At 34.1% G+C, this 25,150-nt stretch overlaps 1 protein-coding gene across 1 annotated transcript; it reads right to left on the bottom strand.

The window, feature by feature from the left end:
• Positions 1-223: 223 nt before the first annotated feature.
• LOC308641840 (uncharacterized protein) lies at positions 224-24,783 on the bottom strand (the record flags this gene model as incomplete). Its single annotated transcript, XM_081280426.1, has 8 exons — positions 224-1,171; positions 6,674-7,370; positions 13,546-13,625; positions 15,665-16,019; positions 16,186-16,386; positions 22,936-22,999; positions 23,105-24,057; positions 24,707-24,783. 8 exons carry the CDS (start codon positions 24,781-24,783, stop codon positions 224-226), a joined length of 3,375 nt encoding a protein of 1,124 aa, XP_081136552.1.
• Between the last annotated feature and the right edge of the window lie 367 nt (positions 24,784-25,150).

Below are 25,150 nucleotides of genomic sequence, written 5' to 3'. Positions count from 1 at the left end.
CATAACAGTGCTACATCCCATATCACTTTACAATGTTGCAAATTGAAGAACAATAAATCAGCAGACTTCAACTTTTGCACATGCTGAATCCTATCTTTATGAATTGAATACACACAAACATTAGAGAACAAAAAGACTCACTGATACCTGCCTAGTTCTTCTTCATCTTCTGCATTTCGACTTCTCTGCCCACCTATTTATTCTTTACCGAAATTATGTTTTATCAAATTGTCTTTGATAATATTTTGGAGTACAGCACATTTCTGAGAGCTTCTTTCACATCCTTGTTCCTCAGGCTATAGATCAGGGGGTTCAGCATGGGGATCACCACAGTGTAGAATACTGTGGTCACTTTGTCAATATCCAGACTAGTGCCAGAACTGGGCTGGCAATAAATGAACAGGATTGTTCCATGGAAGACAACAATGGCTGTGAGGTGGGAGGCACAGGTGGAAAAAGCTTTGCGCCTCCCCTCTGCAGAGCGCATCTTCAGGATGGTGATGAGAATGAACAGGTAGGAGGTAAGTATGATTGTGATGGTGAAGACTTCATTGAAATTGACCACAATGAACAACAACATCTCATTCACAGTGACATCAGAGCATGCAAGATTTAAGAGAGGAGGTAGATCACAGAAGAAGTGATTGATCACATTTGACCTGTAGAATGGGATCTCCAGAGTTAAGCACAAATGAATCAGAGAACAAATAGATGCATAGAGGTAACAGCCAGAGACCAGCCCTGCACAGAGCTTCTGGGACATGATGACCATATACAGCAGTGGGTTGCAGATGGCCACGAAGCGGTCATAGGCCATCACTGCCAGCAGGAAGACCTCTGTAATTGCATAAGTACAAAATAAAAAGAGTTGCGCCATGCAGCCCCGGGAGGAAATGGCTTTGTCCTTGGTAAAGATGTTGGCCAGCATTTTGGGCACTATGACTGAGGAGTAGCAGAAGTCCACAAGGGACAAGTGGCTGAGGAAAAAGTACATGGGAGTGTGCAGCTGAGAGCTGACCTGGATCAGTGCCACCATGCCCAGGTTGGCCAAAACTGTGACTCCATAGATGAGAAGGAACACCAGGAAGAGGAGGACTCTCAGCTCGGGGACATCTGATAATCCCAGCAGAATGAACTCTGTCATAGTGGTGCAGTTTTCTTTGGCCATTATCATCAGAAATCATGTTAAGAAAAGTTTGGTAGGTGTTTTGCTCATTCAGGGAAGAGAACATAAAGAAAATAGGTTAATATTAAATACATATTTTTGGATTGTAAAATAAACATTTCTGTCACATTTTCAAAATATTAAGTAATTATGAGAATAATCTAAAATCTGTATCTCAGTAGAACTGACTTGTAAAACTTAATTTAAGTATCAGCAATAATCTTAAATGATTCTCAGTCAGTAAATAACCTGTACAGTTCTGATGATCCATTGAATTAGGTTTTTAGGCAGGCTTTAAAATAGATTCAATGATATGATTTGATAGTACATGGACATTTACCTCTATTTACAGAATATTAAAAAGTTATGGTAGGGCTGGGGATGTGGCTCAAGCGGTAGCGCGCTCGCCTGGCATGCATGTGGCCTGGGTTCGATCCTCAGCACCACATACCAACAAAGATGTTGTGTCCGCCGAGAACTAAAAAATAAAATGTTAAAAATTCTCTCTCTCTCTCTCTCTCTCTCACTCTCTCTCCTCTCTCACTCTCTTTAAAAAAAAAAAAGTTATGGCCTATACGTGTAAAAGTTATCACACACTTTTGATTGTTCTTTAAAAATCAGTTACATAAGTTTGTATCATACAGTTGTCTAAAGTGTATTGTTGGAAAATGTATTCTCTATGAAACTTGTGTTTCATGAGGACTTTTTAAAATTATAATGATTCAGAAAGAAAAATTATAATTATGAGAAAGAAAACAATGTGTACACTCAATTTTATCAAATTAGAAAAAGTATGATTTTATTGTAATGATAATTATGAAGTACTATAATGTCTCAGAAAGAAGAAACACACACACACACAGACACACACATATAATTTTTTTTGTAAAAGCAATTAGGCAACATTTATTGGAAGTCTTAACATTTCAAACAGTAAAAACTAAATGAATTTTAATTAGAGATTTTATATTGTTAGCAATATGTTGTTGGGAATGATTGTATCATATAATTATAAAAAGGTATGTTCAATAGTATATTGTTGTTTTGGACTATTTTGACAATAGTCAAATGTAGAGTTTTTAAACTATGACTCATCATATCTATGGTAGAAATGTACTTTCAAATTTTGTTGCAATATGATCAATTTTAAAGAACAGACACCAGTAATACATAGTTAGAGGTTTTAGTTCTAAATGAGAATCTACGTGCAGAATTGTGAATACATATAAATACACCATGTGTTATCAACTTAATTTGGTTACAACAATAATATAAAAATATTTTAACCACATTAAAAAAGAGGTAATTGAAAACTTTCTAAGGTTCCTTGAAGAGTTATTTGGGTAAAGGGGTAAAACTATGTATTTCACAAAAGTGGAAACTCCCTTCCAGACCTTTCCCTTAATAAAGAGACCCAAGGAAATTGCATGATCTTATTCTCTGCATTTCTTCTTACTTTGTAGGAATAGATACTTACTTCATTAAACCAGTTTAATCAAAACTGAGTGAGGGCAATCTGGACCAGAAAACATGCTGGTTTCTCTGCATCTTGAATCAAATTTAGTGAAATGAAAACACATTATTTTCCTGAAGTCATGTTTTCGTGTGTTTTATTCATAATGAAAATCAAGATGTTTGAATAAAAAAAAGAAAAATCCTCTTTGAAATTTTTATTATCAATAGTCTATGGTAATAGAAAATAAGTCTATGATAAATCCATATCAATTCCAAAAGTATCCTCCTGTGCTGAGCAGAGAAAGTTCATGACCACCTAGAAGACACATTCACACAACCCTCAAAATTGAGGTAGTGGTGGCAATAGTGAGCTCAACTTTGGTCATTGTAGATCTCATGAAGGATGCTTGTGTGGCCAAAGAGGAAGAAAAAGAGAAAATATACCATTTTTATCTGTATTTTTAAAATACATTAATGTTTGATATTTCAAAAAAATGTAATTTCTCTCCTGTCTCTTAAAAGAAAAAAAAGTATTTAAAAAGTAAGTGAATGAGATAAATGTTCTCATAACCATTCTCTGAGTCAAAGACAGATGAATTAAACATATTAATTATTTTTTTCCTCAGAAAATTTATGTCTTTTCATTTTCAAGTAACTAGAGTCTAGATTTAGTAAACAAACCTGTGGTATAGATGTTTCTTCCCTGAAGGTATTAAATGTGGACAGAATGCAATAAAATATTTTATACTATAAATTAAGCTCCTGGGAAATGAATCCTTTACCTATAACAACTTCTAATCTCTATGGCATAACAAAATTTAAAAAAATGATGTCATGGAAGGATCAAAAATAATTAATCTCTGCGGAAATTGATCAGAAAATCTGTTTTTAAACTACCATTACTTGGTTTTTATTGCAGAGTAGGATGAATATAGTTAACAATTATTCACTGTATACCTTAAATGGCCAAAACAACAGATTCTTAATGTTTTTACCACAAAAAAAATGACAGCCTGGCATAGTGGTGCACACCTGTAATCCCAGCAGCTTGGGAAGCTGAGGTGGGAGGATGGCGAGTTCAAAGACAGCCTCAGCAAAAGTGAGGTGCTAGGCAACACAGTGAGTCTCTAAATAAAATATAAAACATGGCTGGGGATGGGCCTCATGGCGGAGTGCCCCTGAGTTCAATCCCTGGTAGCAAAAAATTAAAAAAAAATACAAATCTTTGAAGCAAGGGATGTACAAATCACACTGATTTGATCATCACATCATGCATATATGTTTAGAAAGAAAAAGCTGTGCCATATAAATATGTGTAATATCTATTTTTTTTAAATTTATACCAAGGATTGAACCCAGGGGAACTTAAATATGGAACCACAACACCAGTCCATTTTCTGTTTTATTCATTTATGTATTATTTTGAGAAAGGGTCTCACTAAATTTTTTAGGTCCTTGTTATGTTGCTGAGGCTGGCTTTGAACTTGTGATCCTCCTGCCTCAGCCTCCTGAGCCATTGGGATTACAGGCATGGATTATTATACCCAGCTGTAAATCACATCTATTTAAATGTTAGCTTGTAATCTTCCTAACAACCAGTGAAGAGATAATTTGTTTTTATACATTTCTTACAAAATAGGTGATAGAGACACAGATAGTTGTAATTTGAATAAAGCAAAGCGAATTGCTGTTTTTTCCCAACTACATGATTTTACAAAGAAAAAAAAAATGAGAGTCAGAGCCAGTGTTAGAACCTTCCTCATTTCAACATGTGAAACTGAGACCAAAAATAAGAAAAATAATACAGAAAAAAATGGGAACCAGGGGGAACCATCCATAAAATGTTCTCTGTTTCCTCCAGACTGCATTCATTATTCTCTAGTAGTTACAATTTCTGTGAATTTGCCCTTCTTTAACCATTACTCAAACCTTGGTGTGATACAATTATGCACAGATACATTGACATGGTTTTCTGTCCCATCAAAATGTGAATTTCTTGTGATCAGAAAGGGTTACCCCTGATCTGTTGCCCCCCTCACATATCCCCATGCCCTCTCAAGAATGGACGCTTACACAGGAAAGCATTCAGCAGAACACTTCTCTTTATTCCCTTAAGCTGGAGTGTTTGATCTCACTCTGATATTTGCCTTGTTAGGAGGAAGAATGTGCCCAGAATTCAAGATCATCCATTAATTACCAAAGCCCCTCTGGATCACAAATCTTATTTTCTACTCTTTTTGGTTTTGCTTACCCTATACTGGCATTAGGTTTTTAGTGCAAGGATCTAATAGTCATGAAATGGAAAGTCTTGGGTAAAATGTGAAAATTCAGTACAAAATGGGTGATAAGCTGAATTCAAGTGCTGTTCTTTCTCCTGACACAATTCTGTAGAAGATCCCTGGCATTTGAATCCCTATCATATTTAATCCATTTTAAACAGTTTCATCTGTTATAAAATATCTGTGGTAGACTGTATCTTACAATTAATAATAAATAAACTATTATGATTTCAAATTATTAATTAGCAAGGTTTATTTCCTGTGAGAATGCAAACATCACTGAATATATATTATCAAAATTTAATCTCAAAAAATGCTGTGAGGTTAGTAGAATTAGGCAGTGTGAAAATGAAAAAAAATATATAAGTATTGCAGAAATTAAGTTAATTTCCAAATTAAATAATCAAGATTGAAACCAATCCTAGTTTTTTAAAATATGTTTATTTATTTTTATGTAATGCTAAGGATGATACCCAGTGCCTCACATGTGCGAGGCGGGTGCTCTACCACTGAGCCCCAGCCCCAGCCCCAAATCCTAGATTTTATGAACTGAATCTTGTGATTTTCTAATGTTTTACAGCTAGAATCAGCTTCATTTAAACAAGCAAGTGCAAAGTAAAAATTTACATAAATTATAATGAATTTATAAAGGAAGACTCAATGCTGTATCTGAGTCAGAACTGAATTAAGAAATGCTGCTAACATCCACAGAAAAAAGGACAAAAAATCATTATATGAACAATAAATATACATGCACTTATAAGGTACAGTAAGCATTATATCCAAAAAATATTGAAGAGGTATCATAAACATCAGAAGTTAAGATGAAGTAAAAAAGAAAGCTACTCATGATGATGGTAATTCAATAACTAAAAATGATGAAGAATGACAATAAAGAATCCAGATAGAAAGAGATAAAATGAATTATATATAAGGAGTTTTACCTACATTTGACATGCAATTTATTTCTTCTAAGATTTTTATGAAATGATTATTAATATTGTCTCCATTTTTCAAATAATATGATATGGATAAAGTTATATAATGAAGTTGTATAATGTATGATGAAGTTATATAATATTTATTACAACAACTACCACTATAATAAAGAAAACAAGAAATAAAAACAGTTAACAATATATGTACACATGAATACTCATGCTTGTATAAACTAATTGACATGGGGTTATTTTTTACTATAAAAATCATGAATTCAATTCTTAAAGTATTATGTCTTCAATAAAGTTTACTGAAACAAATGACTATTGTGAGTTCTTCATTAAAACATGTGATAGAGGGGCTGGGGAAATGGCTCAAGCGGTAGCGCGCTTGACTGGCATATGTGCAGCCTGGGTTCGACCCTCAGCCCCACATACCAACAAAGATGTTGTGTCCGCTGATAACTAAAAAATAAATATTAAAAAATTCTCACTCTCTCTCTCTCTCTCTCTCTCTCTAAAAAAACATGTGATAGATTAAAACAAATTAAAAATTCATGTCATAACAGTGCCATTTATCATATCACTTTACAATGTTATGTATTGAAGAACTACAAAACAAACTAACTTGTGAACATGCTAACTCCCATCTTTATGAATTCAAGACACACAAAGATTATAGAACAAAAAGACTCAGTAATACCTGGCTAGCTCATTATCATTCTCTGCATTCCAACTCCTCTTCCCACCTACTCACCCTTAATCCATATTATGTTTTATTAAATTGTCTGTGATAAGATTTTGGAGTATAGCACATTTCTGAGAGCTTCTTTCACATCCTTGTTCCTCAGGCTGTAGATCAGGGGGTTCAGCATGGGGATCACCACAGTGTAGAACACTGTGGCCACTTTGTCAATATCAAGACTAGGGACAGAACTGGGCTGGCAATAAATGAACAGGATTGTTCCATGGAAGACAATGATGGTTGTGAGGTGGGAGGCACAGGTGGAAAAAGCTTTTTGCCTCCCCTCTGCAGAGCGCATCTTCAGGATAGTGATGAGAATGAACAGGTAGGAGGTGAGGATGATCACAATGGTCATAGATTCATTGAAAGTCGCCACGACGAACAGCAGCACCTTGTTCACAGTGACATCAGAGCAAGCAAGACTTAGGAGAGGGGGTAGATCACAGAAGAAGTGATTTATCACGTTTGACCTATACAATGGAATCTCAAGGGCTAAACACAAGTGAATCAGAGCACACACTGATGCTAAGAGATAACAGCCAGAAACCAACTCTACACAGAGCTTCTGGGACATGATGACCATGTACAGCAGAGGATTGCAGATGGCCACAAAACGATCATAGGCCATCACAGCCAGGAGGAAGACCTCTGTAACCACACAAGTGCAAAAGAAATAGAATTGTACCATGCACACTGGGAAGGAGATGGCTTTATCCTTGGTTAAGATGTTGGCCAGCATTTGGGGCACAATGACTGAGGAGTAGCTGAAGTCCACAAGGGACAAGTGGCTGATAAAAAAGTACATGGGAGTGTGCAGTTGAGAGCTGACCTGTATCAAGGCAACCATGCCCAGGTTGGACAAAACTGTGACTCCATAGATGAGTAGGAACACCAGGAAGAGGAGCACTCTCAGCTCTGGGACATCAGACAATCCTAGGAGAATGAACTCTGTCACAGTTGTGCAGTTTTCTTTAGCCATTGTCAACAGATGTCAGGTTAACTTACATATTATAACTATTGGGTTACTTCTGGGAAGATATGAAAGAGGAAATGGTACATTGAACATTAAATCTGTATCAAATAACATTAATATGAAACACATATGCATGAATTGTAAGAGAAACAAAACTACCAAATTGATTTAATGTTCCATAATTATAATATTCTAACCTATGTTTCTCAGTAGAGTTCACTAGTGAGAATTAATTTCAGGATCAGTAATAATCTTGAAGGATTCTCAGTCTTTAACTACCTTGTACAGTTCAGATGATCTATTGGAGTAGGTGGTTTGGTTGACTTTGAAATAGATTTTAAAATATGCTTTAATGTTACATGGAAATTAACTTCTATTCACAAAAATATTAAAAATTGTGACTGAAAAGTATAAAAGTTACTGTACACATATTATTGTTTTTGTTAAGTCTATCAGGAACCTAAACATTTTCCTTGAAAATACTTGTTCATGAAGATCCTTTAAAGTTGGAGTTATTCAGAACCAAAAAGGAAAATGAATGCACATAGTCAAAGGCATAATAGTTTTTATTTGTCAAATTAATGGTTACTTATTTCACTGTACTGGTGATTATGAAGTCTTTTAATGATACAGAAAGATGGAATACATCTTTCATGCTTTTTATAAAAGTAATTCATCAACATTTGTTGAAATTTTAACATTAACAACAATAAAATCTGTATAATTTTAAAACTAGAAATATAATAATTCAGTATCAGAAACTTGATTATATTGAAAGAGTATGAAAAACTATGTTTAATTCTCATTATTGTTTGTTACTGTTTTGACAATAGTCAAAGTGAAAGAATTAACAAACTGTGGCTTATCATATCTACTGTGGAAATGTACTTTGAAATTGTTTAGAAAAAAAAATTAAAAAGAGAAACAAGCAGTATATAGGATGTAAACTTTTAGTTGTAAATGAGAGTGTATATGTAGAAATGTGAAAACATATAGATGCCCTATATGTCATCAACTTAAATTTGGCTATGACACACACACACACACACACACACACACACACATATATATATATATATATATATATATATATATATATAAATTTTATCCATATTTAAAAAAGGAAGTGAAATTTTTCTAAGGTCCCTCAATGTGTTATTTGTATAAAGAAGCTAAATTGAGTATTTAGTGTAAGTGGAAACTACCATTCTGATCTTTCCCTTAAGGAAGAAGTCAATGAAATTAAAATAATTTTGCTCTCTGTTCTCCTTAATTTGTATATTTAGATATTTATTCATTAACACATTGTACTGAAAATTGAGTGAAGACAGTCTAGACCAGAAGCAGCCTGATGGTTTCTCTGTATTATGAGCCAGTTTTAAAGTAATGCAAACAAACTATTCTGAATTCATGGCCATCAGAAAAAAAAAATGCTAAGATTCATGCCCTGATAAAAGAGGAAAATTCTCTTTTTTTTCTTTTTTTTTAGAGAGAGAGAGAGAGAGAGAGAGAGAGAGAGAGAGAGAGAGAGAGAATTTTTAATATTTATGTTTCAGTTCTCGGTGGACACAACATCTTTGCTTGTATGTGATGCTGAGGATCGAACCTGGGCCGCACGCATGCCAGGCGAGCGCGCTACCGCTTGAGCCACGTCCCCAGCCCCGGAAAATTCTCTTTGAACAATTTGTTTGCTATGTTCTATGCATAGGTAACTAGCCTATGATAAATCCAAAGAAAACCCAAAAGCATCCTTCTAGGCTGAGCAGATGAAATTCATGACCACCTTGCAGGCACATTAACACCACCCTCAAAATTGAAATAGCAGTGGCAAATACGAGCTCATCTTTGGTCATTGTAGATCTCATGAAGAATGCTGGTGTTGCAGAAGCAGGGGAGAAAGAGGAAAAGAGAAAGTTTACCATTTTAACTTGTATTTTTATATATACTAATGTTTGATATTACAGAAGAAATAGTTGTAATTTCTCTACTGTCTCTTAAATAAAATTTAAAAAAATGAAAAGTAAGGGCATGAGATAAGTGTTCTCATAAACATTCTCTAAGTCAAAGATATATGAGTTAACATGTCATTAATTATTTTTTGCTCAGAATATATATATATATATATATATATATATATATATATATATGCATTTTCTCTTTTAAGCACTTAGAGTCTAGTTTTAGTGAACAAACCTGTGATATAGAATTGAAGGTGATAGATGTGGATAGCATGCAATTAAAGACTTTATATTATAAATTATGCTCCTGGGAAATGAATGCCTTACCTAAAATAATTATTAATCTTTGTGGTTTAACAAAGTAAAAAAAAAATTGAAGTAAAAGTTGATGTCATAGAAGGCTCCAAAATAATTAATCTCTGTGGAATGTGATCAGAAAATTGGTTTTAAAACCACCATAACTTTGTGTTCTATTGCAGAGTAGGGTGAACATATTAAGAATAATTCACAGTATAATTTAAATGGTGAGAAGAAACGATTTTCAACACACACACAAAAAATGAAAAAATAAACATGGAAAATGTTTGAGGTGATAGTTATACAGATCACCCTGATTTTTATCATCACATCATATATGTATATAGAGCACACTGTGCTCTATAAGTACAACTATCATAGCCAATTAAAAAGAAAAAAAAATATTCTAAATTTGGAAACAATACTAAAACTTCTTTTTTTCCATATTTCATGAGTGATTGGAATTCTGTATCCTAATATCTGAAATGTGAGGCACACCTTGTATTGCCATTTGAAATTACCATGAATATTTATGATGAACTTTCCTTTTTTCATAACACTACAAAATCCCTTAACTTCCAGGAAGGCAGACTGTGTTGAGCTACACTGGAGTTTCTTCAAATACAATAATGGTAATAGATCTTCTGGTCAGATAGCTATAATCACAGGACTCACCTACTGGGCATGCATTCTGTGTTACTATCTATCTAAATCTTATTTAAAGCTTAGCTAATTTAATCTTCCTAATAACCAGCCAAAAGACAATTTTATTTTTATGCGTTTCTTGCAAAGGAGATAATGAAAGCACAATCTGTTGTAATTTGAACAAACTCAATGTAAGCTGCTGGAGAAGGCATATAGACTGTATGGAGAGAAGCACATATTCAGAGTTAGTGTTAAGACTTTCTTATTTAGCATAATTGTGCCAAAGGCAGTAGGGAGGGCTGTGGGCAGGCCAAAGAAAGTGCCTGGAGACAGCATGGGAGACACATGGTTTATTGGAAAAACTTTCAAGAGATCACTGACTACTCCAAAAAAGAATTCAGTGGCAACAGGCAGAAAACAACTCCATCCCTCTTGGTATTTTGGCAGGCACAGCCTCCATTCCCTGGTGGAGTTTTGTCCAATGGCAGCTACCTGGATGAGTGGCATACATCCTTTCCACCCAAAACCACTCAAACAGGGTTTTTGTAAGTTAGCCTGCAGACTAACTGTGACATTATCAGCATTCCTTTGCTTAGTTTTCTGACCAGCATCCAAGGAGTGTCAAGAAACAACATGATTTTGATCAGTTCCCCAAACTCTAGGGCAGATGAGAGGTTTAGAAATTATATATTTTGATGAAGCTGAGGCCAAAAAGCAGAGGCAGATTTGTCTCAAATATCAGAGAGTAACAAAGGAAAATTCTGCAATAGAAATGCAACTTTAATTGTTAGACTTGTATGTTTTGTATGTTCTTTAAATAAATATTATTTCTTAGTTATTTAAAAATTTAAAGCACACTCCTCTTCCTAGTTAAGGCTGATTTTATTCTCATTAAGCATTAAATTTTATGAACTATCTTCCATTTCAAAGCTGGTTTTACTTAAATTGCAAAACCTTCATAATAGTCTTAAGAGTTAAACTAGTTGGTGGATAGGATGAATATTTCATTCCATGGGTCATTTTAATCCAGCAATAGGTTTCTCCAGGGCTTAAGTAGGACAATAATTGAAATGTTTAATGGATTTTTAAAAAATTTCTGAGGATAGCTTTTTATTATTTTTTATTTTTCTCTTGCAAATTGATTTATAGCCTAGAACAAATATGTACTCAGATGTTTGAGCTAATTTATTTCTGTGAAAGTGAGTATTGAAACATATCTACTACTGCCCAAGTATTTTTTAGGAACTACTCAATTTATTCCCAAGTTATGTTGAATCTTCTTTCATGTTATATTGATTCTCTTCGCCTACCAAGTATTAAAATATCCAGAAAGAGGCATAGTATGATGATGACTAGACGTTAATATGCCAACACTTCATATAAGTGAGATATAATGTATCATTGTCTTTCTAATGGTGGTTCTATCAGATGAAAATTTGAATATTAATGCTAACTTCCTTTGTAAAGTAACATAACCTTACTTTTCCTTAAGAAAGGTCGATTGATATATGGTATATGACCTGACCATGACAGCAAAATCAATGCTAGAACATAACTTTTTTTTTTTTTTTTTTTTTTTTTTAGAGAGAGAGAGAGAGAGAGAGAGAGAGAGAGAGAGAGAGAGAATTTTTTTTAATATTTATTTTTCAGTTTTCGGCGGACACAACATCTTTGTTGGTATGTGGTGCTGAGGATCGAACCCAGGCCGCACGCATGCCAGGCGAGTGCGCTACCGCTTGAGCCACATCCCCAGCCCTAGAACATAACTTTTAAAAAATTATAACATATAATAATTGATACATTGCACACCAAGAAGGAAATAAAAAATTCTTAATAAATGATTTTGTGGGAACAGCGGAATATTGGGGAATGTTTGTTAAAAGAGTTACCTTGTAAGCACTCACTCATTCAACATACAAAAGTTAATCAAATGAAAACCAATGAGAGTTAAGACTTCAAAGTATAAGTAAAATCTACTAATTTAAGTAAAAGCATGAAATAAGCAGGGCTTGTTCTCATTGTGTTTTTTCTCTAAGTTGCAAAAATTTGAGTAAATATATTACAAATGTAAGCTACCTATTTTAAATATGCCTCATGCAGAAAAGTGAATGATATTTCCTAATTTTGTCATTTTTTTTCAAATTGTATCCTTATGAGCCAATTATTTTCAATTGGAATGTCTTGCAAATCATTACTACGAATATTAACACTTTTTGAAATTGTGAGCACAGTACTGGAATGAAAATCTTGTAGAAACTAACTGAAAATGTAAGATTAGATGTTTCCACTTTGAAAATCCCTTTTTCTCCTCTATCCCTAATTGTGTAGTTGTCAAATAAATAAATATATTACCTTTTATAAGTCATTATTAGGATGTTTTCTTAAGTGATATCACATCAAAATCTATTATTATAGAAAAGAGTTCCTTTCCAATTTCCTTATTGAATTCATCAAGAACAACATATGAAATATAGGTGAACATAAACAACAAATCTGCAAACTTATGTTTCAATCATATGTTCCTTTCCTTTGCCTCCTTCCCAAATTTGAATCACCCTTTCCATTCTATCAGCAGAGCAGGTCACCAATAAAAGAAGTTATTGCCAATGGTTATAATTCCTTTGTACATATGCTTCCCAGTAGACCCTCATATTAGTTACTGTGACCAGACAACCAAGAGAAACATATGGATAATTGCTTTATGGAAATTGTGGGAAAAGTGCTAGCTTTACATGATTTGGAACCAGAAAGTTTTCCTCAGCTACACTGTAGTAAATAGTGGCATTACCTTTATCATGTAGGGTGTATGGTAACATGGGTCACGGTTATTACTAAAAATCAACCTCATCTATTTTTATCAATCTCTCTTATAATTAAGACAATGTGATAAAGACTGAGAGTTTTGGTGTTTGCCTAAGTGTTCAGACATAGAGAGATACACAACACACTCCTCAGGAGATGAGGAGAATCCAAGCCCATTCTTCTATTATAAATGGCAACCACCTAATCCATTTATAATAGAAGAATGGGTTTGGATTCTCCTCATCTCATGAGGAGTGTGTTAGATCTGATCTCTTCTAAATTCCACACTTCCGTTCTTTGTGATGCTTCTGGTGGGATTTGTACACTGTGTTCCTGGGTGCTGTCTCTATGTGGCTTCCAGTTACAGTCTATGGAAGGAAGGAAAATACAAAGAGTGAGAAAGAAGGAATATGGGGAGGAAAGGATGCAGAACAAAGACATGAATCCCTTCTTGTTTTTGCAATCCTTTTAATGTGAATACAACCACAGTGGACACTCAAGGATTTCCTACCTCAAGATACTCTCTTCTCAGGTAGGAACAGCAGTCTAGCATCACCCACTTTGTTTTCCAAAGACACTCCCTTAGGGTGTGCCTGCAGAGAATTGAACCCTGCTGGGTCCTAGTCTGGTCATATTGACTGATCTGAGAACAACATCTCTTCTTCAAGCCTTCAAAGCCAGCTAACAGAAGTGTTTCCTCTTAGCTCTAATGTTCTGGTGAAGATATTTCTAATGTTCTGGTGAAGATATCTCTTCCATATTATACACTGATATCAAAAACTTTAGCCTCTCTCTGCAGTTAGTAAAACTGAAATTCACAGTGTTCTGTTCATGCTCTTTTAGATTTTAATACTCTTCACACCTTACTTTGAATCTTGGTGAGATTTTGTTTTCCTAAGGGACCCTGATTAATTGAACAAAGGTGTCAATATATGGGCAATTTTGAGCCAATTCTTAATTCTTGGTGGCTTCCAAAGGGTTCTGTATTCATCTATTTTTCTCAATATGAATACTGTTCAACCACCAGTGTTGAATCAACTATCTATTCAATAAAAAGATAACTGAAGAGAATTTACTATATGCCAGAGACAGTAAAATAGATAAAAATTTAAATAGTCCCAGAAACATATGATACACACCAAAAATACTTTCCAGAATTTGGTGAGTAAATATACATTTTCAAAATTTAATTTTAATGAAATACTGTGAGGTTAGTAAAGTCCGTCAACATTAGGATGGAGGAAGTTGAGGACTGAGGAAGTTAAATTCTGTCAAACTAAAAAAATCAAGGTCAATGTACCTGTCCAGGCTTTCATGAACTGGAGCCTATTGTTTTCAAACAATTATTATACATAAAGCTTCATTTAAATAAGTGAATACAATTGAGAAAATGAAATCATAATGTAGCCTTAAAGTGTCAGTGGTGTACATCAATCAGGAATGAATGAAGAAATATGATTTAGATGCATAAAGAAAGTGCAAAAACGAGTATTTCATCAAGACCAAAGATGCATCTAAGGAACGTGTGCAGAGCTTAGAAATACACTTGTATCATTAATCATTTAATCTACAGTGAATTGAAGTGTTAGCAAGAAAACAAGAAGAAAACATAAAGTTAAAAAAGAGACAATTCAGAAATTCTGTTACCTTTAATAATGTTTTTTTTTTTTAAATAGTTACAAGTATATAAGAGGAGGAGAAAGAAAGACAGACATAGGGAGACTAATTATCTAGTAGGGATCAGTCTAAGCTGATGTTCTGATGTTCTATAACACAATGTTCCTAAATACTTATGAAATTATTATCATATTATACATGAAATGAGATATTATCCAAGGTTCAAGCACTGGACATTAGGACAACTGCAGCACAAAAAGGAAAAAGGAATGTATAGTAAATAATATTATACATGTGTGTATAAAGCAACAAAAGAAAATAATAGAATATATGTTTACGTATATATTTCTCATTCTGTGTACACACTGTCAATTGTGTGATCTTCTTTACAAAACTACTATTTTTAAAAGATAGTTTTGTGGGTCAGGGATACTAATATACAGTATGATTCTTATGTTCTTCTTTAATTTACAAAGGCTTTACACCAGAACAAGTATGTGTGTCTTAATCGTGCCATTAACCATATTTATTTAAACTTTACTGATTATTTTAAAGTTAAAAACAGAAAAGAATAGTCTGAAAGTTTTGAAACATGTTTAATCCCACAGCTGGAAATTGAAAAGACACAAATATAAATAAATCAAAAGACTCACTTGTGTCTCCTTGGCTTGTTCCTGGGTTCTCTCCACTTCAATGCTACAGTCCACTGGTCATGCCCTCCACCTGCCTCTACTTTGCAAACTAAATCCTGGTAAATACACATTCTCTAGGAATGCATTTTAGAGCTGACAACTTTTCTGAGAGCTTCTTTCACATCCTTATTTCTCAGGCTATAGATGAGGCGGTTCAGCATGGGGATCACCACAGTGTAGAACACTGTGGCCACTTTGTCAGCATCTCCACCGTTGCCTGAAGTGGGTCTGCAGTAAATGGAAAGGATTGTTCCATGGAAGACAACGATGGTTGTGAGGTGGGAGGCACACGTGGAAAAAGCTTTGTGCCTCCCCTCTGCAGAGCGCATCTTCAGGATGGTGATGAGAATGAACAGGTAGGAGGTGAGGATGATCACAATGGTCATAGGTTCATTGAAAGTAGCCACAACGAACAGCAGCACCTTGTTCACAGTGACATCAGAGCAAGCAAGACTTAGGAGAGGGGGTAGATCACAGAAGAAGTGATTGATCACGTTTCACCTATACAATGGAATCTCAAGGGCTGAGCACAAGTGAATCAGAGCACACACTGATGCTAAGAGGTTAACAGCCAGAAACCAGCTCTGCACAGAGCTTCTGGGACATGATGAACATGTACAGCAGAGGATTGCAGATGGCCACAAAGCGATCATAGGCCATCACAGCCAGGAGGAAGACCTTTGTAACCATACAAGTGCAAAACAAATAGAATTGTACCATGCACGCTGGGAAGTAGATGGCTTTGTCCTTGGTTAAGATGTTGGCCAGCACCTTTGGCACAATGACTGAGGAGTAGCCAAAGTCCACAAGAGACAAATTGCTGAGAAAAAAGTACATGGGAGTGTGCAGTTGAGAGCTGACCTGGATCAGGGCAACCATGTGCAGTTTTCCTCATCCATGTGCCCACTAGCTATGTGGCTGGGGAGAAAAAAAAAAAAAACCTAAATGTTATACTTTATTATGCAATTCAAATATGATTTTGTGTGGTAAAAAATGAATAAATAAAATAAACAAGTAACAACAGACTCAATAGGATAGTTTAATTTTACCTGTCAAGAAATGAGAAATCTTTCACATGAAATTTTTACAAAAATTATAGCATTGCATAACAGAGATGTATAAAGTCTATAGTTTATTTCAGAGATCATATGAAATAATTAATATTTAGAAAAACTTGTATACATGCTTTGATTAGCTTTTCAAAATTGCAAGCTTGGCATAGAATCATGAGGGGTGATGCCAAAATATTATTTGATTGGACTCATTTCTCTATAAATTTTAAAACCATTTTACCTAGCTTACTCTGTGATCCTCACTCTAAATATTATGATCTAAGGAAACAAATTTTAAAATCAACGGTAACCTTTTCTGAATTTTCCACTCTGACAACTGATAAGATAGGCGGACTTTTTGTTATTATTAACCTACAGGTGTTTATGTTTTATTGATATATATTTTAGAGATTCAGGGAATTAGTACTCTTGAGAATAGCCTTCCTCTATTTATGTGTTTTCTTCCTTCAAGAGAGCTATTTGATAATTTATTTCTGTGATTCTATCTCGAGAACTTGTCAAATGTGTGAACAGGATGTGATTGAGAATAAAGACCATGAACATAGCAGCATTATTTATGATACAGAAATTTCAGAATTGAAGTATCAGATACAGGGAAAATGTCCAAAATTACAATGCATATATGAGAGAAAATACGTTTTTCTTTAAATGACCACATCAAATAATTTTAATGACATGATAATTGCCATGATAAAATGAGAGTTAATAAACAGTAAAACTGAGGGATACAGATATTATATATACATAATCATATGGTTTTCTTTCTCTAAATGACTAGGAAAAGTGAAATGTCTTTCTCTGAGTTCAAAGTAATGCATAGTTTTAAAAATGTTTTCCTTTATTAAAAAAAAATCAGGGGGTTGTTTGCTTGCAGACCACTTCTTACTAACCAGGAATGAATGTGACCACTTTGTGACACTTTGTGACATTTGTCAGTGATAGTTTTGGTTTTCCCAATGGTCATTGGGGTGTGCTATTGGTATATATATTTGCTAAACACTCCATAATGCACATGGCCATCCCTCTCCATCAACCCGATGACCAACACCGTCGAACAACCCCAGGATGATACTGTTAGTCATTTCACACAGTTGAGAAACCCTGCAAGGGACACTTCAAAGTGCTTTGGGCAGAGCTAACGTAATTCCTCTCTTTTCCACTTCAGAGATGATTCACACATCTATGTGCCTCAATGGAAATCCTCATGGGTTTCTCATGGCCACTATCAGCATTGTGGTTACTGTCAGGAGACTCTTCATGCAGGCTCAACCAGGTTGCAGAGATGGAGTTCTTGTGAGAGTGATGTAAAGGAAGGATGGTAAAAGGCATTCATCCGCATTATTTATGTTGACTTTCCTCTTACACTAGCCTTTCTTATGAGACATGTGGTTTTGCAGATTTGTTCCCATTTCCCATTGAGAATGTCGTTGACTATAGAAGAAGTAGTATATTTTTTTAAAGGAGTCCTTAAAATTTGGCATTTCTCAAAGCATTCTCTAAGAAAAGGATGATATATACATATATTTTTAAAAAAAATTGTAATACTATTTCCCTCCTTTATACATCATTCTTCTCTCACATATGATTACAATAGATTTCAAACATAGGAAAATATATCAAGTTTTCAGGTCCCAGAAAATATTATTAATAACCTCAGTCCCCCTCCCCCAAATAATGAGCTTATAATACAACCTACTTGTATAGTAGAAATTCAACTGTTTTCTCTTTTTCTCAAAATGTTATGATGGGAAAGTATCATAGAATTGATGTCTATCAATGTTCCTCTGGGATCTGTGTTCCCTAAAATTCTCAAAACAATCACTGATTTCTGTAGGATATCAACACAATATCAAGACAACTCTTGGGATCCAAACAATTTTTTTTCCACTATGAGATACAAAATGTGGAAAATAAATAATGTGGTACATATTATAATTCTGATTTTCTTGTATGTTATTAAAAGCTAACACCATTCATTGAGAATTTTGATGAATTTGAAACATTGCATGCTACATTCAAGCATTGCCTCTTTGAGTCCTCACATTGCTATTATGAAATATATGAATGCGTCTTATAAGTTTGTCTGCCTTATATGTAACAGCTCCCTCCTGCAAGGTAATGGGTCTGAAGATACATTATTCTCCAAAGAAATAGTGGGGATAATGAACCTCCATTAGTGAGAATAATAGCCATTGCTCACATTTACTGAGCACTTTCTATGTGCAAGATACTTTTCTAAATCCAACTATTAAAATATTTCTTCTTTATTTTTATAAAAATAAAAGTATCAATGATTTTATGTCCCTTACAAATGAAGTGACTGAAGCATAGACAGGTGTAATTCGCCCAAAGTTACAGAGAATCCTTAGTGGAGATGGGCCCCATGGTACTTTTCAGTTTGTATTACCACTTGACTATGGGAAGAGCATAGTTTGAAGGACTCTGGGAGGACAGAGTCCATGTGCAATGCCAGAGGCCATTGTACTGGGGTGCTTCACCATTCTTCCTGTCTTCTCTATTCCCGAATATAGAACTTTACACGAATTCTAGATGTTCAAACCACAGTCTATGTGCCCCTAGGTAGAACAAACTTTTAAAATTTTCTTGGAAGTAAGTAGTTTCTTATAAGTCATTTCTAAATTCTATAAAGAAACAATAAAGAAAAAAAACCTCTTCCAAGTTTGATCTGAAGATTTTTTTTAATTTAAGGAATCTTGGGTTTCCTCTTAAATTTGCAGCTAGCATATATACATTCCTTTCACCCTATACTTTAATGGGATTTTCTCTTATCCATTCACATTTTCTCTGTGAATTACTCTAATGAGAAAAAAAATTCCAAAACCTAAGATACATCATCAAGAATACAGGCAAGAACAAATATAGTCGAGGATGTGGGGAAAAAGGGAAGCTCATTCATTGCTGGTAGGACTGCAAATTGGTACAACACTATGGGTAGCAGTATGGAGCTTCCTCGGAAAGCTCTTGGAGTAGAACCGCCATTTGACCCAGCTATCCCACTCCTAGGTTTATACCTAAAGGACTTAAAATCATCATACTACAGTGGTGCAGCCATGTCAATGTTTATAGCAGCTCAATTCACAATAGCTAAACTATGAAAGCAATCTAAGTGTCCTTCAATAGATGAATGGATAAAGAAAATGTGGTACATACATCCAATGTAATATTAATCAGCTTTAAAGAAGAATGAAATTATGGCATTTGCTGGTAAATAGATGGAGTTGGAGAATATCATGCTAAGCAATATAAGCCAATTCCCAAAAACTGAAGGCTGAATGTTTTCTATGATGTGCAGATGTGAATTCACATTAAGTGGGGCACTAGGAAAGAATAGAGTTGCCTTATATTAGGTAGAGGGGAGTGAAGGGAAGGGAGAAGAGTGTATATGGGGATAGTAGAAAGAAACAGAATGAAACTGACATTATTACCTTTTATCTGCATGACCAATGTGATTCTATAACATGTACAATCAGAAAAATGAGAAATTATACCTCATCTATGTATGATATATCAAAGAAAATAAATGCATTCTAGTGACATGTATAACTAATTAAAATGAAAAGGACAACTTGAAATATTCATGATGTCTGAAGTCTTTTTCAGCAAGACAATTCAACTATTATTTTCCCCTGGGGTATACAAATGTATTTTCATGGAAAAGAGCATGTATTCTAGTCCATGGAGGAATATTTTGAAATCAGATATAAAGTAGTCTCATGGAACTATTTGTTGAATACTAATTCAGTGTGCTCCTAATAAACTCTAAAACTTTTGTCACAAGATGAATTACTACTGAAGAGAATGTCCAATGATACCAAAGCATGAATGTCATCCAACAAATGCCACACAGCAAGCTATTTGCATTTCAATATCTCATACTTAAAGACCTGTGAGGCATTTGTAAAAGTTGGTTGATTTTTATTTCTGGAAGAAAAACGTAGGGTCAACACTGCAACATATTTTTACAGGTATCAACTTCTTTAACAAGATTCCTAAAGTGCACTATAGAAAACTAATAAGTGGAATGGAATTAAACTAAAATTCTTCTGCATAGCAAGAAAAACAAGTAAAAGCATGCACAGTGACACTCTAGAATGGAAGAAATTTTTGCCACCTGTTCCTCAATAATTAATATCTAGAATATATAAAGAACTAAAAAAAATCTTAACACTAAAACACCAAATAGTTCAATTAGTAAATGAACAAAAGAACTACACACATACTTTTCAAAAGAGAAAATGCAGATAGCATACAAATACATGAAAAAAACACAAATATCTAGCAAACAGGAATTTATTTCTTCTGTCTGACTTTTCTCCCTCCCCACTGCCTTCTATTCTTCACAGTCTCTGGAAACAATTATTCTATTCTCAATCTTTCTAAGATCAACTTTTTAAGCTCCACATAGAAGTGAGATTATGTGATAACTGTGTTTCTCTGTCCTGCTTTTCCACTTCATATAATATTGCCCAGGTCTATCTGTGTTTTTGCAAATGAAAGTTTTTCTTAATATATATCTAGACCACACAGTATCATACAATATACTACAATATCATATAGATAAAATAGTATATATGCAAGGTTAAATGTGAATGTTCAATCTTATAAACTGTTTAATTACATTATTTTGAATAACAAACTTATATGTAGAAGAATGATGGATATCTTCAATTTGCTTATGCTAAGACCTGAGAAAATCTTTGCAGTAAACTTTCCTGAGATTGAAAAAGTGATTAACTCTAGTAACTTTGAAACCAAATGCTCTAAAACTTATTTGTTAAAAATAAGAAGCCTTATTGAATTGGTCAGCTGCAATATTGTCATTTACTACAACATGAAATAGAAATGATACTGAAAACACTTGACTCCTTAGAATTAAGTTAGTTTTCTACAAATACATTATTTAATTGAAATTAAATTATTTCAATTAATATTCCAAACCCATATGCCCATGAAAATAAGTATTTTCAGGAATATTTAAGAATTTTAATCATATTTTATCAAAATGTATAGTTATTATATTTTAATTAGTGATGTAATGTGATTATTATTAATAATTAAAAAACAAAAATTATAAAGAACAAAATAACATTATCAGAAGAAATACTTTATTTGGCCATATGAAATTGTGTACCAGATTACTCTTTTTTCTTAATAAAATAAATGGAAATTTTAAAAAATATATTAATGATTGTTCAGAATTTTATCTAAACAAATTTAGTAAAGAGGAGAAAAATGACACCCAAGTTATTTTTTAAAAAGTGAGTTTATTAAAGTAGAAAGCTGGTGTTTTTAATCTGCATGGTGAATAAGACTTCATGATTTTATCTTATGTTGAATAATCATATGGTGATATTAATTATCTTTCAACATTTAATACAACTCCAAATACTTTTCTTTCAAGGTGAATGAGAATTCTGTTGGGAAGAACTCATAGATTATGCCTTTATTTTTTAAAAAGTACATAATGCATTGATAATATTTGTGACATCTTAACATATAGAATGGCAACATGAATAACAAGTTGGGCAGGTGTGCATCAACATTGCTTTTGCTGGTAAGATCTTCTCATATCCAAGCTGTGAGTCATAAATCTCTGGTGAAGTATAAAAGAGATATTGTGCTGCCACATTGGAGCTTCTTTACAAATGCTTTGGGGATGTAGACCAGATTTTACTCAAATTTCATGCTAAGTAACCTGTATACAGCACACAACAGATGCACACATGTATACAAGTACATGCCAGTTATATCACATTAATTTATGAACTATTTGTTGGTTCTTAGATTCAGTATTATATTCTCTCCAAAATGAGTATATTTATTTTATTTTACCTTGAATAAAATTTTTTTCTAAACTGGAAGATATCTGCAAAACTCTACTCATTCTCATTTCCAAGGCAAAGTCCAAATTACACCTACTTTATGAAGACATTGTTCAAATAAACCTTAATGCATTTTAACATTCTCTTTAGGATAAATCTTTATGGGTCTTATTATTTTCACCATCATGAAATTATCATATACTTCAGTGTTATACTATGCATTATTGTAACTATTATTTCTAATTTGTAATAAAATCCCTATGTTTATTTATAGGCTGGATTACAATAAGTATCTAATAAGTAAGGGAGATTAAACTAATATTGAGTTACACAAAGATCACAGATGAAATGCATATTGTCTTTTAATCTTCACAGTTTAGAAATTATATTGTGCTAACTAAATTTGTGATTAAATATATTAATGATAAGAGAGATTGCTGACTTTTTCAGTACCGAAAAGAGCCAAGTTTATTCCGTTGGAAGTAAAATCCATTTCCACTCCATTGCACAATATTAACTATGACAATATTAATAGTATCCTTAAAAACAACCTTCAAGAACACACTTTATATATGAGAACAAATTTTATGATACTATGATGCTCAGAAAGAAGGGAATTTACCAAAAAATAATTTGCTGACAGTGTCCTTGACATCCTTATTTCTCAGACTGTAGATGAGGGGGTTCAACATAGGGATCACCACTGTGTAAAACACAGAGGCCACTTTGACTGTGTGCCTGGAGTTCTTGGAGTTGGGCACACAGTAGAGGAACAGGATGGTGCCATGGAAGATAGAGATGGCGGTCAGGTGAGAGGCACAGGTGGAGAAGGCCTTGCGTCGCCCACTGGCTGATCGCATCTTGAGGATGGTAACAACTATGAACAAGTAAGACATGAGGATGATGAGCAGTGTGCTGACTCCATTGAAAGTGGCAAAAATGAAGAGCAGCAAAGAGATGATGTGGGGATCCGAGCATGAGAGGGAGAGCAGGGAGGAGAACTCACAGAAGAAGTGGTCAATGGTGTTGGAGCCATGGAAAGACAGCTGTAGAGCAGAGCACGTTAGTATCAGGGAACAGGCCACCCCCCATGCATAGGATCCGGCCACCAGCACAGCACAGAGTTTCTGGGACATGGCCAGTGTGTAGAGCAGAGGGTTGCAGATGGCCACAAAGCGGTCATAGGCCATCACTGCTAGCAGAAAAGCTTCAGTTACAACGAAGGTACAAAAGAAAGAGTATTGTACTATACATTCTGAAAAAGAGATGCATCTGTCTGTTGCAATTAGGTTCACGAGCATCTTGGGAGCAATGGTGGAGGAATAGCAGAAATCCACAAAAGAGAGGTGACTGAGGAAAAAGTACATAGGGGTGTGAAGTTTAGGATTAATTTTGATTATGACAATCAACCCAATGTTCCCTACCACTGTGATGCTGTAGATATCCAGAAAAACTAAGAAGAGGGGCACTTGCAGTTGTGGGTAATCTGAGAAGCCTAAGAGGGTGAATATGACCCCACTTTTATTTCCATCTGTGAGTATCTTGGCTTCTTTAGGTAATAATATTAAAGTTAGTCTTGAAAATGAAAATAATAATGAGTGATGTGAAGAAACAGGAACCTTGTTTCATTCCTTTAAAGAACCTGTGGAATGAAGCAAATTTTCTTTAGGATCCAGATTTCCATTATACAAAATAGACCATATGTTTAAATTTTAAAAAACAACACCATTTTAAATTTTCATGACAATAAAGTTCTTGAACAAAATTTTAAGTTATCAAAAGTAATTTTGAACATTAAGGCATATCGGGAAATGAGCTCAAAATATTTATGGCTATTTTAAAAAGATCCTTGCACAAAAATTTCAGCTATTATTGAATATTGCTTATTCATGAAAATGAAGCCTACCAGTTTTGTGATTGATTATGTCAGCTCTGTATCTATGAGAAAGCTTTCAACAAATTAATTTTATATTATGTTTACATGGTACTGTTTACTGCCAGCACTATTTCTTGTTGCTGTATTGTTAATTCCATATAGCACTTTAATCTGTTTGACCCAATAAATATGATGTTGAAATATATAACAATCATATTTCAGAGGATATTCTTTTCAACTCTTTTAACATTAAGCACTGAATGACAAATTTGGAACAAATTTTAAAGATAGTCTAGTTGATTGTTTCATTGTTTTTGAGCTGACAAAACAAGCCAGGGAAAGTCTGACCTTCCAAATGACACAAAAAGACCAATCTTCGCCTCTGTCTTAAGCTCTGATCCACAGACTTCTAGCCATGAGTCCATTCCCTATACTAGACTAATCCACATTCTAGGTCTAGATGCTAACACATTTCCTTTGTTAATAATCACACTTTTAATTTGTGAGCAAACCAGGGACTTTTATACATAGAAATAAACCCATGACCGTGAACCTGTCACAGAGCATCAAAAGAAGGAATAGAATGAGATCCAGGGAAATGTTTTCAGGAGTATCAAGAGTATCTAATTATATTTAGGAATCTGCCAGAAACTTCCCAACGACAATCTGTTTACTCTGTGTCTCTGTCTCTCTCTTTCTGTTTCCTTGTTTCTGTTTCTGTCTTTTTCTGTCTCTCATTGGACCCAGTAACCATTAGATGCTACCATATCACAAATGTCTTTCTCTATTTTT

Source organism: Spermophilus citellus (genome assembly GCF_964194105.1).
Source record: "Spermophilus citellus genome assembly, chromosome: 2".
NCBI lineage: Eukaryota > Metazoa > Chordata > Mammalia > Rodentia > Sciuridae > Spermophilus > Spermophilus citellus.
The sequence above is the reverse complement of the archived record's forward strand: the minus strand, read 5'-3'. Positions and strand labels throughout refer to the sequence as shown.